Consider the following 18,760-nt stretch of genomic DNA (forward strand, 5'->3'; position numbering starts at 1 on the left):
AAAATCAAGGGTTCGAAGTGCATGAACAGGAACATATAGAAATAGACGAATGTGTTCAGGAGACAGAGTCTGAAACAGTTGAAAGTCAAAGACAAATCCAAAATATACCTGAACAAGGCCAGTTTAGAAACCAGGCAGAAGAAACTGAAGAAAGACCTGGAACTAGTCAGACAGGAAGGGAAAAAGATACCGTTGAAATCACAGTGTCACAACTGAACGAAAATAAAAGGGCTCCTGAAGAGAGCCAAACTACAGTGACAGCTAAAAGACTCAAGAAGAAGAAAAGTGAACCCAGATACATAAAAAGACAAACTAAGATTAAAGACAGTAGAAGAGAAATTAGAAGACCGAAAAAGGGCTGCAAGTGAAAGACAGAAAACAGGAACCCAGCCAAACAGACGAAGTACCAGGATAAAAAGGCAAAACAAAAATGATCGGAGTCCTGAATGGACTTACCTGGTGTTGGAAGAAATTGAAGATCTTGAAATAAGCGACCAAAGCGACAAAGAATCAATTGCTGATCAGGGTTCCGAAGAAGAAGATCCAACTTGAAAGTGTAACTATGTAAGCCTCTTGTGTAAAGTTACAAAGAGGGGTTGGAAAGCTTCTTTTGAGCCAAAATGTCTGATTCAAATGTGAATGGAAGTCCTAGAGGAAACTGTTGTAAAACATGCTGCAAAGTATGTTTATGTAGTGTAGCCATAGTACTGATAATATGGATAGGACTAACAATTACCATTCCATTTATGATAAGTAAAGATACTAACCTGTACCCTACTAAACAAGTGACGCCAGACACAGAAGTTGTACAAACTGAAGAAACACCACGAAGTGTAGAAAGACATGAGAAGACTCTTAGCCTTAGACAGACAAAAATGGACATAGATGCATCAGATGAGGGAGGACTACATTTCCACAGAATCAAAAACAGAACACATTTAAATGTATTTGCAAATCTTTTAGTACACTACGTAGAAGCCATGGAAATAGAAGACTGTTATGTCTGCATGAAGCTACCTACTTCTGTAGCTGAAGGTGTGACCTATCACCATTTACCCCTAAACTATGGAATTTCCTGTAGTATATTAGCAAGCTTATTTTACAGAAGCACCTTACAGTATTACTATTCAAACTCTGACGTAATCCTTGCTGAACTTCCTATTCGGGGAAACCTGAATATTGTACATATTAAAAGTGACGTGACTCGTTATATGGGAGAATATTTTCCGACTATAGGTGACATAGATTTAAATGAAGCACGCAGAGATAATTTGACCTGTTCATTACATGAACAAGAGAAAATGTTTTTAAAAATGGCAGAAAAGAGAAGGGAGAGTTTCCAGAGAAAGGCAAATGATAAAAGACAGAAAACCCCATAATGGGCTGAAAACATGGAAAGCACCTCAAATGGTGAAGCTAATCCTGCACTGTTGCTGGACTTCGAACGGAAAGGGAAACTCTGTCTTCATAGAGATAAGACAAGTTATTATAACAATGTATTCATCGGCTCCAGTGAATGCGAACACAATTACAAGGTAATTGGAGGTTGGGGTTTCCCGGAATTTATTGTATATGAGGAAACAAGGCTTATTTGAAATTGCCGGATCACTGGTATGGAAGCTGTTATTTTGGCATTGTCTTCCCGAAAATATACCATGTGAACAACGCCGCTGGAAGCAATGAAAATACTAATGGTTTAGTACGTAGTAAACGAGAAAGTGTAGGAGAATTTATAGGTGATATATTTAGTGCACTGATACCTGGAGTGGGAGTGGTTCTGAATACTCATCGAATTTGTAAATTGTCTACAGTAGTGGATCGGTTATCAACTGACACTGCTGCAGGATTCCTGCTGGTCAATACTGAAATGGTTGCAATCAGATCAATGGTTTTACAAAATCAACTTGCTCTTGATACCCTATTGGCAAAAGAGGGCGGAGTCTGCAGGATGTTGAAAGTGCAACATTGTTGCACTTACATTCCTGATAAGAGTGTTGAAATTAAGAAATATGTGAGAAACATTACTAATTTGGAAAAGGAACTCAAACCACTGGAGGTTGATAGTGCCTGGAAGAGACTAACTGATGGTCTCTCCTCTGTAGGTAGTTGGTTTTCTAATATAGGTAGAAGTCTCGTGGGAAAAATACTGATGCCAATGGCTGGAATAAATCTGATTGTGCTGATCATAATAATTTGCTGCAAATGTCAAAAGTGCAGAAAGAAGTATACTGTGAATAAGAGAGGAGTGAAACGGAATGTTGATGAACTGGAATTAGAAGAGTTGAGAAACCAGATTTACTAAAAGGCCAAGAATTCCCATCCTAATAAGGATGCAGAGAAGAGGCTCAACAACAAATTTGTGGAGATTGAGATGAATGAGATTTGAGAAAGAAAGTTGGCATCTGTTTCCATTAATAGTGATGATAGTAAATATCATCAAAGAGGGGATTGATGGAGCAAGGATTCGCACGTAAAGCGACTTGCTCACATTCAAGAACCTCGCATAACCAATAATGTCATTAATCAACCTGTTTTGTCATTAATAATGCACTTTCACACAACACGCGGGTGTCCCAGAGATGCTTGCCTATGTGTCTATTAATCCTAACGAAGCTTGCAACTGACATGGTCGCTGCTATGCGGGATTTCAGTCTGCGCATGCGTCGGTCATACCCATGTGATGTGACGCACTCGTAGTTCTGGAGGGATTTTTCGCACATGCGGATTACTGCTAAAATGGCCGCTTTGTTTTTAACATGCTCTCTGCTTGTTACCGCAGCTTTGGCTCAGCTGTCTATTTCTGCTTAATCCTCTAATGCTATAGATATTATAAAGTAAGGGGTGCAGTGAAGCTCATAATGGGATACAGTGTATTCAATTTTTCTGTGTTTCTAATTTGTTTTCGCTTACTTTTCATGTACCGCGTATCTGTGGGCCTGGGAGTGGGGAGCCTCTCCATCTTAGAAGTCTGAGAGGGACTCATCACGTGACAGGAGAAACGAAGTCTTGCAACAGTGGAACTCAGCCAGCTGGCTGCCGAAACTGAGATGCTCCTGGGAACCTACCCTCTGCCCTAGGAGAAGACTTCGACTTGTACCTGAAATGTATCAAATTATGTGATAATGTTTGTGTGCCCCATTGTTCTCTTTTACACGTATGCCATGGGAACTGGAATGTAAGGGGTGGGTACGAAAATTGAATATTAATTATGTGAACACTGATTTCTAGGTGGTGACAATGATTTAACCACCTTACTTGTCCAATCCAAAGTTGGGGATCCTGTCATTGGCAACATATATGGGTGGTCCATGGACCCGCAAACAGTATAACTAGTCTAGGTTTAGCTAGAGAAATTGTCCGACTTGTCCGAGTAGCTGACCTGTCACCGACCCTACGAACTCTATAGGTAATTGATACAGAGAGCTGCGGAGCACTCTGTCCGTAATTTCCACAAACTCACTGGGGTGGAATAGTCTTAAGTGCTGGCGAAGCACTTTGCTGGGAGATTCGAGAACCCAATCGGGGTTATTGGCGGATTCCGTGCAGAGAGGGAGTAGCGCAGGCGTTGCATCCGAAACTGCAGGTGTTGGTCGTGTCCTTTGATGAGCCCAGTCTTGATCCAAATCCTGAGGGGTATCCTGTCCTGACTGTCCATGAGCTGTACCTGCTCGCCTACTGGCATCCTAAATCCTTGAGGGTCCTTGTCCTCGCCTTTTCCCAAACTGACCCGTGGCCAGGGTTAGTCCTCATTCCCGTTCTAGGTAAATATAATTGTGGGTGTCCGTCTATCCAATCTCTTTTCCTCTCCTCCTTTTAATAAAGCATCCTTGCCTATGTTATTTTCCCTGTCTTTTCCAAAGATTTTACATGCCACTGTTTATTAGTTATGTTCCATTTTCCCCTTACCTGTAGGACATTATTGAAACTGTTTACTTAATTAGTGTGATCTAATTTTACTCGTGTTTAGAATCTATGCTTAAATTAGTAGATAGAATAAGGTCTGTTTTAAATCACTTGTAGAAATTCTAGCACTCCACTGAATAGTATGTTTTTTCAAATTACCTGCCTTAGTATAAGCCTGAAACTGAATAGCATGTTCCCCGTCACCCTTTCCCTGTAGTTTTCGCTCACACTCAATGGTGCTCCCACTCTCATTCATAAGTTAGATTTTAGTCCTAATCCTAGTTGTTGATATTCTAATCTGTATGAACTTTTATTCTCATGGCATATAAACCCTAAACTTTTATATAAAGTTTTGAAAACCCTTCAGGTGTCTGTGGTTATTAAAATCGTATAAAATTGTTATGCAAATGTATGAGGTATTTTTGATAGTCTTATCTCCTACCCACTGCTAGCTCCTGATTCGTCATAGGTACCTGTGACAAGGTGGTAAGTCAGGTACACTGGAAATAGTAGTAAGGAAAACACAAAGAATTGCTGATAGCGGCATGTAAACTCGCCCGATTCACAAAAATACAGTCATAAACACGTCATGGGCCCAAGTGCGTGTAATCTGGTAAAATAAAGAGTCGGGCGACCTGCGCGCTCTATCAGTGGTGGCTGCTATTTATTTATTTATTTATTTTTTTTATTGCAGAATTAGAAACCATTGCTTACAATTGCTCAACCAGTACACTCATGGTGTCCCCCCGCATCAATCGTAAGAGCTTAGATCATACACAGCCATTCAGCCCGCATCCCGGAGGCCGGGCGGCACAGTGTCCCAGTTAGTAACAAGACATCATGGTGAGCGTCCCTGAGGGACAATGGTCGAAATCGCTTTACGTATCTGCATTTTACCCCCCCAACCCCTAACCTGTCCCCAACATCAGCCATCCTAGTCCAACATTCCTGTGCTACGGAGTCGCTGCAGTCCCGTTCCCTGTTCCCTACAAGGGCCTCGTCATGTCCGTCCCATGCTCCCCTGCCGTACCCCGCTATCCACCCACGCTCCACAGACCCAGTAAGCAGTCCCAACCCAAAATCGCTGCCGTATCCAATCTGCCTCCCGGCTCCTAGCCCACCCCTCAACAACCCCTAAACAGCCCCTAGTCCCACCCCGTCTGCAACCGCTAATGGTGTGTACCATGTTCCTGACTCTTGCATGGGTCCCGCTACAGATCCGCTGATACCTCCGTACCCGTAAGCCTCGCGGTGTCCTCGAGTCCTATCCATTCAGTCCTCATCTTCCACCAATGAATCACGCAAAGCCTGCACTATCAATTCCCATGCACGCGCAGATTCTAAGTTCTTTTCATTATCAAGCTTGACAGCCTGCCTCATTTGGAGCACACTCTCACACTCGGACCACCTCAGCAGGTCAGTCGTCCATCTCCTCACAGACGGCCCCTCCCTGGACTTCCAGTGCCAGGTAATCTCTCGCTGCGCCAGTATCAGCCCTAGGTCTATAAACTTACTTGTCACCTTAGTGTGTTTGGTGTGTGGGAACCAGAGCAACAAGCACGCCGCCATATCAAACTCCACTTCTCTGTCGGTCACTGCATTAAGAAGTTCCCCTATCTCCGCCCAGTAAGCCTCTAATTTCGGACAGCCCCAGAGCAGGTGATCCATATCCGCCTCCGACGCCAAACACCTCGGACACCGCGCTTCCTGCACCTGGAAGTACCGTTTGATCTTCTCCGGAGTCAAGTAGGCCCTATGTAATACAAAGAAATGTACCTGTTGGAAGCGCGCATTCCTCGTGCCCTTCCACGTACGCTTAAGAATATGGCTCCACACCGTGTCCGGAATGGGTCTACCTATGCTCGCCTCCCATTTCGCTTTCAGCCCCAGGAGCGGTTCCAGCCCCTCATGCAGCATCCTATTATGGAGGCAGGTTACCGCTTTAAAGGTGCCAGCGGCCATCACTACGTACTGGCATGCCATAGTCGTGTCCGGTTCCAGTGGTGGCTGCTATCAATAAGATTGTACCCTCTAAGGCCCCGGGACAAGATGGCATACCTGGCGACCTATTTAGAGCTAACGTGGAGGAATGGGCCACCTTTTTCACATTTCTCACTAATGCCTTGTTGGAAGGTTCACCGGTCCCATACTCTTGGAAGGGGGCCGAAGTAATTCCTATTTATAAGAAGGGTTCCAGGGGGGACCCTGCTAACTATCGGCCAATAAGTCTTATAGACGCTGGACAGAAGTTGGTTGGTAGAGTTCTCCTGGAGAGGATCCTTTCATGGGCGGAGGAAAATAACATCATCTCACAGTTCCAGGCGGGCTTTAGGGCTTGCACAAGCAGGCATTTAGGTTGGCACTCTTGCACTGGAAGGTGGTTACCATTGGCAAAGGCGGTCTTTATTTGGTGTTCATTGACTTAAAGGCCGCCTTTGACCTGGTCCCCCGAGACCGCCTATGGCTGGTCCTGCAGGAGATGGGGATCCCTCCGCCCATTTTGAACCTCCTGGCCCGTATGCACGATGGAAACTACGCCCGCATTAGATGGGGATCACAGGAGCAAAAAAACTGATAAAATTCCTGTGAATAGAGGCGTCCGCCAGGAATGCGTACTGGCACCCACACCATTTACGCTTTTTGTGAAGGGCGTAGTCTCCTTTCTGCTTGAAATTAATGCTGATGCCCCGGTCCTGGCAGGTGATAAAGTCCCCGCACTACTTTTTGCGGACGATACGCTGTTAGTATCAAAATCTCCTGCAGGGTTACAGAAGCTGTTGGATCGCTTCTGCTTGTTTTGTAAGATGAGGGGTCTTGTCATTAACATCTCCCAAACTAAGCTTCTCTATTTCAATCCAAGCAGATCGTCTAGATCTACTTTGGCTCTTGATGAGGTGCCATTGGAGCGCGTTAAAGAGTTTGATTACCTGGGGATCAGAATCTCTGAAAAATTCAAATGGCAGTTACATATTGATAAAATGACCCTAAACCACAAACGGGTAGTAGGAGTATTAGGGAGGGAACATCGTGCGTCCACAACTAGTCCCATTGCTCCTGCTCTGGAAATGTATGCTGCTAAAGCCGTCGGCTGTGCCCTATATGGAGCAGAACTCTGGGGCTTTGGATGTGTAGACGTGCTAGTCACTTCAGAAAACAAGTTCTTTAGGGAGCTTCTCTCACTCCCCAGGGGCACCCCAACTAAGCCACTTTTGAGTGATCTGGGTCGCCGCTCAATTAAGGACCTAGTCACTCTGTGTCCTCTCTTATATTGGGCCCGGTTATGGCGTACTCTAGAACTTTCTAGGTATGCCGAGGGCCTAAGAGAGGTCATGAATCTCCAAGGATCCCACAAAATCGGATGGTTAACCAATATTAGGAAGCTCCTCTTGGCCACTGGCCTTCTAATTGCTTGGGAGTCTGGGGCCGTGTTATCAAAGGTAGAAACCAAGAGAGCCTTCTGGGCATGGGTTGACGACCAAGGGCAGAGGGACCGAAACCAAGGCAGGCTGACTGAGGTATTTCGTCAATACAAGCATACACCTCGCCTGGAGCCCTATCTGGACTTTATCACAAAGCCGAGAGACAGAACTCTTTATCCAGTTCAGGATGGGTACCCTTCCTCTTCGTGATCGTACTAGCAAATGGAAGCCCCCGCACCATACGCACACGGATTGTCCAAACTGCGCAGGTGTCGCTGAAAATATCACTCACCTTTTCTTCGTCTGCCCAGCCTACACAAAACCCAGATTGAAATGGCTTAAACCTGTGTGCCTGCAGCTTGAAACTAGGGATCACTCTGTTGCTCTTAGAATACTTAAGGCTGATCCTAGGACAACCCTAGCCTGTGGGGTGGCTACATTTTTAAGCTGGGCATGGTTGATCAGACGAAAGGCTCTATAAAGAATTTGTATAAGTAACTGTTTTTAAATACTCGCAAAGTTGTTAAAGTTTAATATTTTTTTTATCTACCCACTGTAAAAAAGTCTTTTAGATGAAATTCTCTTTTAATATATTTATTATGAACTGTGTTTTTAATTTGTAAATGTGCTTTTATGATATCAAATATCGAAATAAAGCTTTGTTGATTGATTGATGAGATGCATGGTGACTGCTCACACTCCTCGACTTTAGTCATATTTGTCATTCTTGTTTAAAAGCTTTCGAAAGCTTAGCATTTGTTGCAACACATCTGGGTGTAGTGTAGTTCCTATATTCCCAATAGGCTACGCGCATTGGAATAATATATCCTATAGATGTGCCATAGGACTGAGGTCAGTATGTCTCTATCGAATATACTAAACTTAATTGTGAGTGCCAGCTAGCTAAGAGGCCACTAGAAACATTCTCGAATACACAAGAAGGGATTTGTTTCTGACAACTGCATAAAAATGACAACTTTGTTTCCCTAGGACTGGAACAAATATCTTTAGAGTCGTGGGAACAATAGATAACTAGTTCACTCAGTTAATCGAGCATGCTTCGTTTTTAGGTCTCGTCTATTCCATCCCGAAGGGATGGTAGGTGAGATTTATAGTAAGGAGACCTAAAAAGTCTACCCACTGCGGATCACGTACAATTCATGTGAACTAGGCGTGTGCACAGGAATTCGCTCTCCCTACCCCTACCACAAAGCAAGACAAGACAAGAACATCAAAGCGACCGCGGCCGCTTTGATTCCATTTGCCACCAGCCACTTCACTCGCTCCACAGGTCATAAACAGGACCATCTGCTCGTGAATCGGAATGCTGGCATGGTTGCCCAGCCCCCCTCCCAGCGCTCGTGGCACATGCATTCTTTTGTTCTTTCTTTTGCTGCTCAGCTTCAATCGGTGTTCTACGCTCCTCACATGTATCGCTCTGCCCCACCGGAGCTCTGTTTACCACCACTGCATGGCCCCAGCCCCTCTGAAACTTTGCAAAAGTGCCAATGCTATTAAATCTACCACTCTACCGCCCTCACTCTACCAATCTACTGCCCTCACTCTACCGCCATCACTTTACCACTCTACCGCCCTCACTCTACCACTCTCACTCTACCGGCATCACTCTACCGCCGTCGCTCTACCACCCGCACGCTACCGCCCTCACTCTACCGCCCTCACTCTAGCATTCTACCGCCCTCACTCTAGCACTCTACCGCCCTCACTCTACCACTCTACAGCCCTCACTCTACCGCCCTCACTCTACCAGCCTCGCTCTACCGCCCTCACTCTACCGCTCTACCGTCCTCACTCTAGCACTCTACCACCCTCACTCTACCGCCCTCACTCTACCGCCCTCACTCTACCGCCCTCACTCTACAGCCCTCACTCTACAGCCCTCACTCTACAGCCCTCACTCTACAGCCCTCACTCTACAGCCCTCACTCTACAGCCCTCACTCTACAGCCCTCACTCTACTGCCCTCACTCTATCGCCCTCACTTTACCACTCTACTACCTTCACCCTACCACTCTACCGCCCTCAATCTACCACTCTACCGCCCTCAATTTACCACTCTTACTCCTTCACTCTACCGCCCTCACTCTACCACTCTACTGCCCTCACTCTACCACTCTACCACCCTCACTCTACCGCCCTCACTCTATCACTCTACCGCCCTCACTCTATCACTCTACCGCCCTCACTCTACCCCCTCACTCTCATGCCCTCACTCTACTGCCCTCACTCTAGTGCCCTCACTCTACCGCTCCACCGCCCTCTCTACCACTCCACCGCCCTCACTCTACCGCCCTCACTCTACCACTCTACCACCCTCACTCTACTGCCCTCACTTTACCACTCTACCGCCCTCACTCTACCACTCTACTGCCCTCACTCTACCGCCCTCACTCTACCACTCTACCGCCCTCCTTCTACCACCCTCACTCTACTACCCTCATTCTACTACTCTACTGCCCTCACTCTACCGCCCTCACTCTACCACTCTACCGCCCTCACTCTACCGCCCTCACTCTACCGCCCTCACTCTACCGCCCTTACTCTACCGCCCTCACTCTACCGCCCTCACTCTACCGCCCTCACTCTCCCACTCTACAGCGCTCACTCTACCACTCTACCGCCCTCACTCTACCGCCCTCACTCTACTACTCTACCGCCCTTACTCTACCGCCCTCACTCTACCCCCTCACTCTCATGCCCTCACTCTACCGCCCTCACTCTACCGCCCTCACTCTACCGCCCTCACTCTACCGCCCTCACTCTACCGCCCTCACTCTATCACTCTACCGCCATCACTCTACCGCTCTCACTCTACCACTCTACCGCCCTCACTCTACCGCCCTCACTCTACCGCCCTCACTCTAGAGCCCTCACTCTAGAGCCCTCACTCTAGAGCCCTCACTTTAGAGCCCTCACTCTAGAGCCCTCACTCTAGAGCCCTCACTCTACCGCTTTACAGCCCTCACTCTACCACTCTACAGCCCTCACTCTACCACTCTACCGCCCTCACTCTACCACTCTACTGCCCTCACTCTATCGCCCTCACTTTACCACTCTACTGCCTTCACTCTACCACTCTACCACTCCACCACCCTTACTCTACCCCTTTACTGCCCTCACTTTACCGCCCTCACTCTACCACTCTACCGCCCTCACTCTACTACTCTACAGCCCTCACTCTACAGCCCTCACTCTACCACTCTACCGCCCTCACTCTACCACTCTACCGCCCTCACTCTACCACTCTACCGCCCTCACTCTACCACTCTACCCCCCTCAATTTACCACTCTACCGCCCTCACTCTACCGCCCTCACTCTACCGCCCTCACTCTACCACTCTAACGTCCTCACTCTACCGCCCTCATTCTACCACTCTACCGCCCTCACTCTATCACTCTACTGCCCTCACTTTATCACTCTACTGCCCTCACTCTATCACTCTACCGCTCTCACTCTACCACTCTACCGCCCTCACTCTACCACTCTACCGCCCTCACTCTACCACCCTCATTTCCTCACTCTACCGCCCTCACTCTACCGCCCTCATTTCCTCACTCTACTGCCCTCACTCTATCACTCTACCCCCCTCACTCTACTGCCCTCACTCTACCGCCCTCACTCTACTGCCCTCACTCTACCACTCTACTGCCCTCACTCTACCGCCCTTACTCTACAACTCTACCGCCCTCACTCTCCCACTCTACCGCGCTCACTCTACCGCCCTCACTCTACCACTCTACCGCCCTCACTCTACCGCCCTCACTCTACCACTCTACCGCCCTCACTCTACTACTCTACCGCCCTCACTCTACCGCCCTCACTTTACCACTCTACTGCCCTCACTCTACCGCCCTCACTCTACCACTCTACCGCCCTCAGTCTAACGCCCTCACTCTACCACTCAACCGCCCTCACTCCACCGACCTCACTCTACCACTCTACCTCCCACACTCTACTACTCTACCGCCCTCACTCTACCACCCTCACTCTACCGCCCTCACTCTACCGCCCTCACTCTACTGCCCTCACTCTACCGCCCTCACTCTACCACTCTACCTCCCTCACTATACCACTCTACCCTCCTCACTCTACCACCCTCACTCTACCGCCCTCACTCAATCGCACTCACTCACTCTATCGCCCTCCCTCACTCTATCTATCGCCATCCCTCACTCTATCTATCGATCGCCCTCCCTCACTTTATCTATCGCCCTCCCTCACTCTATCTATCTTTCGCCCTCCCTCTATCGCCCTCCCTCCTCTATCGCCCTCCCTCTCTCTATCCATCGCCCTCCCTCTATCTATCTATCTATCGCACTCACTCTATCTATCGCATTGACAGCGAGAATAGTATTATAAAATAATACTGTAATAGCATTGTCTAGTGCATATAACAATACATACATAAATAACACAGACTAAAATACTCAAATGGTGCTTCTAAAAAAAGCCTACCCCAATGTACCTAACCTAAGTCTAGTACGGGGGAAGAAGTAAGTGCTGTTTAGCATAGGTTTTAGTTCTTCCAAGGATTGCCAAAGGTTTCTCTAGGTTCTAATCAGCTCCATACCTTAGAATGAACAAGGTTGGTACGTCTGTCTCTGACTCAATTTCCCAACACCCCGCAAAGGGGAGTCAGAAACACTGGAGCTGGATTCTCAGCAGAGGAGGACAGCTTCTTGTCAGTGCGTCAGCTGGAGAGTCGGCTTCCTTCAGCACTTGCTGTAGCGAGCTGCGTCGGGCAAGTAGATAGTCGAACTGCACCGAACCACACCGCGCTTTGCCATAGCAAGTGAAGGTATATTTATACCTTGAAGGTGTTTAGGAATGCCATGTTTGACGTAAAGTCGGGCATATGAATATCATGAATGAACACCTAAGGAATAGATGTTTATTGTAAAATAACTGAGTTCTTGGAGAAATCCATATTCAAGCAAGGGGAAGTCCCTAACGGCTTCAGAGTCTGGTTTTACAAGAAATCGTTGTGACGTAGATGATCGGATGGAGGTAGCCACACCTGTATTTGGGTAGCATGGGCTATGCCTAAATAAGGGCTTGATTTCTATGCCTATATAAGGGCAACTCGAATTGTACCTATATAAGGGCATGAATCAGGAAAATCATTTGAATCTAAAACGCAATACAACACCCACTCCACTTTCTTATATACAACTTCTACTAAAGTTCTAAACATGTATAAACGTATCTAAAAACTATCTATACAACAAGTGTTTAAAACCCACCCAAAATACATACAAAATGCATTGGTACTGGTTGTACACAAACAAGCATTGGTGCTGTACGCATTCAAGCAATGATTCATTCAAAGCATATAGTTGACATTTGAAAATGCTATCTGAATAAATCACGGCAATACATTTATGAAATGGCTCGTAAATACAGAAAAGAAAAGGTGCTGAATTCTAAAAATGTATTGTGTAACCATGAACTCTGATTTTTCGAATTTTTAAATTGTTGAATCTAATTTTAAATCTTTTAATGGTTTAATATTCGTTTATATGTATATCTTTTATGATCTCAACGATCGAAATAAAGATTATTTGAATTGAAATTAAATTGAATACATATAACTGTTGGTATGAGGACAAGGCCAAATATTGTCTCTGGAAGTTTTTCAAAGAATTCTTGTTATCTATGAATAGTTCTAGTTTAAGCAGATTACTTTGTGCCAAAAAGGTAAAAATACAAATTTGGAGAAAAAGAAAAAAAATATTTAATCATAGGAAAAAGAGTCCCAAAGTTAGAACTTTGTTTTAAAAAAAAAATGAAGGGCAAATTCAAAGTCTCTCAGAACAATGTGTGCCAAATCAAAAGTCAGAGTTATTGCTTTGAGAAATCATCAAATCTTCAAAGTCTGTAAAAATGTTGTCTACCATTGTAGGCGAAAGTTGGATTACCTCATTTAGAAGATTAACTGCACATAGATGTGAAGCATCGCCGTCAGCATTGGTCGCATTAGCAATGTTCGTAGTGGATGATATCCATGTGCCTGTTTCCTCTTGTACCTCACCGTCAGCAATTTGCTTCTGTGAGATCTCAATGAATGCCATCATCAGAATTGGTAGCCGCTGGGGACAACACCGGGCATGGGCCGTTACCGGTTAAAGCAAAGTATCAACATCCGTTGGCATGACTGATGGACGTGTGAGACATGAGTCTAACACGCATTCTTCTCCGCATAGCAGGCAGCGTAGAACAGGTAAGATGCAATCTTGCCAAATTGGTCTAAATGACAGAAACCATGTGGTATTTATTTGTCATAGACAAAATTTGGACAATGCGCTCACGACACTTCATCGCCAGTAGAGTCGTCTCCATGGAGAACTGGGCGTCGCTGGTGAATTGGCTTTACATTAAGCATGGGTGAATTTTGCAAATTTGCGATTCGCGAATTTGCAAATTCGCAATCCGCAAAATTCGTGAATTTGTGCAAATTTGCAGATTTTTTTATTTTCTCTGCCCCACTCGTGTTTGTGCTCTTTTGCCCTCTGCCCCACTCGTTTTTGTGCCATCGGCGAACAGTGCTGTAAAGTCAGACAGCCGCCTGGGCAGGTAAGAGGCTGGTCAGAGATATGTTAAATGTGAGGTCTCCAGATGAAGACTAGTCTTGCTCCACTGCACTGCATATATGGTTAGCGTTCCTGCTAGTTATAGAAAAGCATCCATATGTAAGAACCTGTACACCGGGAGAGATATTTTGAGTTTGGTTCATGCCGGCTCTTGCAAGTGTGGCCTCTTCAATGCTGATGTACTGGGGCCAGATTTTCTCTTAGAAGATGGAGTTGGGTCATAGCATTGAAAGAGTTTAATGAAGCTATGACTAGTGCATGGACAGCAGATTTTAGCTGGTATCAATAGGAATTTAATTCCCTTTAGTGAGTTTAACAACGTGTTTTTAACAATTTTGTTCCTTTGCTAATGCCATGTGAGTTAACGTAGTTCAGAGAGAGGGGGCAGGAAATCAACAACTACTGAAAGGTAATGTATACCCTTTAGAGAAACATTTTTACCATCTTCAGAGATCCAACAGTGAAATAGCTGTATTACAATGCCCCGTTCTACGTTGGGAGTGAACTAAAATGAGCTTCCCAAACTACAAATGGCGGGCACCGTACAAGATCTGTGGGTTTAATCACTGCTGGGGCGAGCACAGACATTTCTTCTCTCTTTCCAACTACCGTCATTGGTTTCACTCCAGCTGTGAGACAAAGCTGCTGCAACACACCTGTGCCATAGATCCTATCACATCCCTGAGGAGGGGGCGCAGTTTTTACCTTGGATTCTGTGGTTTAGGCACTATCCTATAACAGTACTGTTTCAACCAGCATCACCTGGTTGAGACAACAGAGTGCTCTGTTTATGTCCACCCTGAACCTGGGCCTGACCCTGCCTATCATGTACACTCTTTTTTCTATGATCCACTAAAGCTGTCTTTGCACCTTAGCCCCTTGTTTTATTCAGGGTGGTGGGGGGATGTAGTACATTCTTGGCTTTCAATGCCTGCTCCTGCAAGCCTAAAAGTGCTGCTCCCTGCAGCAGTCCGGGACTACTTGTGAAAGACAGAACGATTAATATTGGGAGCAAGGGAGTCCAGACCACGTCACTCCAAAACTAACAAAGCTTTTCCCTAGTTCCCTGAAGCTTCCGTTCTTTTTAAAGCAGCTGGCATATCGCTCAATGATGTGGACAGCTCAAACATGAGGGGGGGGGGGGGGGGGGGGGGGGGGAGGCTGGAAAGTACTCAATTACACCGACCACTGGGAATTATTCTAGGAACATTCCATTCCATCATTATGCAGGTCATGTAACATTACAGAAAGGAAGAAATCATATGCGAATCAGTCTTCGTTCGGCACTAAATGGGGCAGTCGCGCCCAACAGCTGGGCCGAAATGTCTCTGAATTGGAACATAAGCAACCTGAGACGCGATTGCAAGTACGTACTGCTGTGCAGACGGCAGACTCTGGTCTACACAGCAAGGAAAATAAAAGTCTCAGCAGGATGAAAGCTCCCAGCAGGAGCAAATCAGCTCTGCTCCAAGCACCGCCCAAAACGTACAGATCTCTATTAATCAGTTCACCTCTTATGATCTATAATTAGCTGTCAGTAGACTTGTGCACCATTCCAACACTGGCGGAACACTTCAATCACGAGGGTAAGTGCAATATGCATGTATTATTCACGGCGCTAACTGAGTTATGTAGAAAAAAAACACACCCTAAACAAATAATGCCATTACAGTCAAGCTATATTTGTAAAACTTCGGATGACAAATAAAGAAACTGGAGTTTTAATCATTAGATGTGTGTTTCTCATTAGTTACATTTCCAATTAATTTGACGATGCTAAGCTTGCTTGACTTATTCAACAGGGGCGTGAAAGTAATTGCCCTTTTAAGATTCATCAAGCCCCACCTGCCCGCACAATCTGGTTGCTTCAGATGTTACTTGAAGGCTACCAGACAGAGGTTGAGTGAGGGAGACTCCAAATGTGTCCATTTTAATCGAAATCAATTGCACACTCTACATACCATGCATTCCCTAGGATAGAAACACGGACACGTTGAACAGATATAAAGTATTCTGAAAGAAATGAAGACGTTTGGTGTGCATGTGTTTTTTGTGCATTATTTTAACCCGCAGGAACCATGGTTTGTTGAAATCCGAGTCCAACATATCTAATGTTTTCATCAGTGAGAGCACACTCCGGAAATTATATGTGAAAAGCCGTGAACAGCAAGTCTTACCTCACAATTGCCAGCACGTTCACTCCTGAAAAGAAAATTAAACCATAAGTACACTTAAAAATGAATGGAACATTGTCTTGACATCAAAAGTGACGTTAAAGTGACAATATTAAAAACTAAAGCTAAGTAACTGTAAAAATATGATTTTCCCGCTAACTATAATCATCTTAAATAAGGCGACTTGCTGGACAGAGCTTCCGGTAAGTCGGGTTTGTGAGAGAGTCAATGGTGGCATTACACGTGCACGCGGATGTGCCAAATACTTCGACAGCTCCTTATTATTTCCATTCACAAGTGGCACCTGCAAAAGTAGCTGTTGGTGTCCCCAGAGAGCCTCAAAGGTGTGTCAAGAAAGTGCAAAGTATATTTGGTTAACACCTACAAAGCTGTAACTTGATATTTGCAAACATGTGCAAAGGCTTTCCCACAAATCTGACTCTCACGACAAACTCACAGTTGAATGATGCAGGGTGAAGGCGTGAAGTAGATGTGGTCAAGTAGAACCATTATTTCTCGTTTTAAGAGGGTTGCCAGGAAGAAACGTGAACATTTCATTGGAAATAATTCTCATCAAAAATAAATGATGGAAATAAAGAGAAAACTAAAGTATTTGTGACTATCAGGGGAGGCTCCTCTACTAAGGCAGAGGAACGACGTCCCATTGCTCTCAGAGCAGGAAAAATGAAAAATAAAAGGAGAATAACTGTTATTCTCATTTTATTTTTCATAACGACAGAGCTGGGTTAGGGCGGCGCGGGGCTGAGTCAGCCTGTGAGGAGTAGTTTGTGCACAATAAGTGCGCATAACGGTTTGAGTCATGTGCACTTTGCATGTTCCCCACCTAGTTGTAATGCAAAGCCATGTGGAGAACATGCACAGGCTCCTAGTCCCATCTGAGCGCCGAACCACTGCACTCAAACCAATCACAACGCTGCATTGCAGCGTTGTGATTGGCCTAGGAGAGTCTGTGTGCTTCCTGCTTCCACGTCTTGCCCGGAAGAGAAGTGACGGAGGACAGGCGGTGACCATGAGGAGGTAAGTGGTTTACCCCCTCCCCAGCCAGCCACCCCCATTCCCTGCCAACCAACACTGACTGAAACACAGTGTGCTGCAATATACAAAGCAAACATTGGGATCCATAGCAAACCCATCCAAGAGGAAAGAAGGTGCTTAACAGGCATACACCTTTTCTTAGTGAATCTGTACGTAATGGAAAAAGGTTTCCGGACACCAATCGCAGCCGCAAACCAGTGACCTTTCACTGAAACCTGAAAATGGGTCTGCTTCTGAAGGCCTGCTGCAGCTTATTAATGCCACATGAAAGTATTGGGGGAGTAGCTACTGGTATAGGGAATCACTGTATGCCCCCTGATGTAACTTACTGAATTTTGACAATCAGGTAAAATAAGCAATTGCCCCTAAACACCGGACCTCTTCTGAGATGGTCGCTGCTTGTAAAAAAACAGTTGCAATTGAACAACTGTGAATGCAGAGACGGAGGTGTGCTGTGCTTTCTTCCATGCATTCACAGCCTTTCACAGGAACAGGCAAAAGGAGTCCACTCTCAGAACGTAGCGTGACCTCTAATCACTCATTGACTGCATCTTTGCCTTTGACCTTTGTAGGACAGTGGGTTACTGGTTAAGTAGGTGGGGGTCTGAACCCTAGCCAAGCAGTACCCACAATTCTTGTCAGGATGAAACACGCCACCCCAAAATAACGTGTGCTTAAACCACTGGTAGCTTCCCAGAAAAACAGTCAGGCTTAATTTAGAAACAATGTTTAAAGTATTTATTCAGCACTTCAAACATTAATAACGTGAAAACAAAACATAAGAAAATTCTCATATCAATTAAGACAACCGAGTTCAAAATGTAATGAATTATTTGAGACCAAAACAACAAAAATTCAGTCAGTAGAACCGGACAGATGCACTTTCTTATGCAACTATAGTTTTAATAGGTGGTATGCAAGTCGTGTTGGTAGAGAACAGTGGGATCGTAATTTTGAGGTCCATAAATGTGTTGTGAGTGTCTTAGGGGAAGCCCTGCCGTTGAGTTGCCTTGTGAATGACAGTGATGCAGAGTCCTTAGATTGAGCTGTACATCGGCACATGTGACCTTATGCCCTGGAGGGACCACTGAGTCAATGATGAGTGTACGTTGAGCCAGATGTTTATGATGCAAAGAGGATCACTAAACAGAGAGGTGACTTCAGGATGGCGGTGGCTGATGGACAGAGTGTTAAGTTTGAGTGCGAGTGCAGTTGATATGGCTGTGATTGTGGATGTTTGGGGGCTTTGTGTGACGTCATTTGGTGTGAACTTAGGAATGAGCCATATTAAGAATGAGAAGGTGGTTGGACCTTTGACTACTTGTTACGTCTTCGCCTTTTCCGTCACATTTCTTCTTTCCACCACATACTGAACAGAATATTGTGATGCTTTCCCTTACTTTAATTTGAGCTATTTTTCTCTTTTCACACGTAACTTCAGTTCTTTGTATCTGTTTACCCCTTCTTTCCCTTTCTTGCTGTTTTAGCTACACAAAGGAAGTGTGCCGAATACCACACACTTCATGTGCAACGCATGTTTTATGCATGGAATTCTATGGAACGGTATCACAATCTGTAAGAAATCCAGCTCTTTTC

At 45.4% G+C, this 18,760-nt stretch overlaps 1 protein-coding gene across 2 annotated transcripts in view; it reads right to left on the bottom strand.

The window, feature by feature from the left end:
- DPY19L1 (dpy-19 like C-mannosyltransferase 1) overlaps nucleotides 1-18,760 on the bottom strand; it is a 477,954-nt gene that overhangs the window by 133,139 nt on the left and 326,055 nt on the right. For both annotated transcript variants that reach the window (XM_086964815.1, XM_086964814.1), the window contains one exon: nucleotides 16,112-16,136. In XM_086964815.1, coding sequence (XP_086820941.1) covers nucleotides 16,112-16,136 — 25 coding nt within the window. The remainder of the gene's footprint in view (nucleotides 1-16,111; nucleotides 16,137-18,760) is intronic.

The sequence above is a fragment of the Lissotriton vulgaris genome, chromosome 4_1 (assembly GCF_964263255.1).
Source record: "Lissotriton vulgaris chromosome 4_1, aLisVul1.2, whole genome shotgun sequence".
NCBI classification, from domain to species: Eukaryota; Metazoa; Chordata; class Amphibia; order Caudata; family Salamandridae; genus Lissotriton; species Lissotriton vulgaris.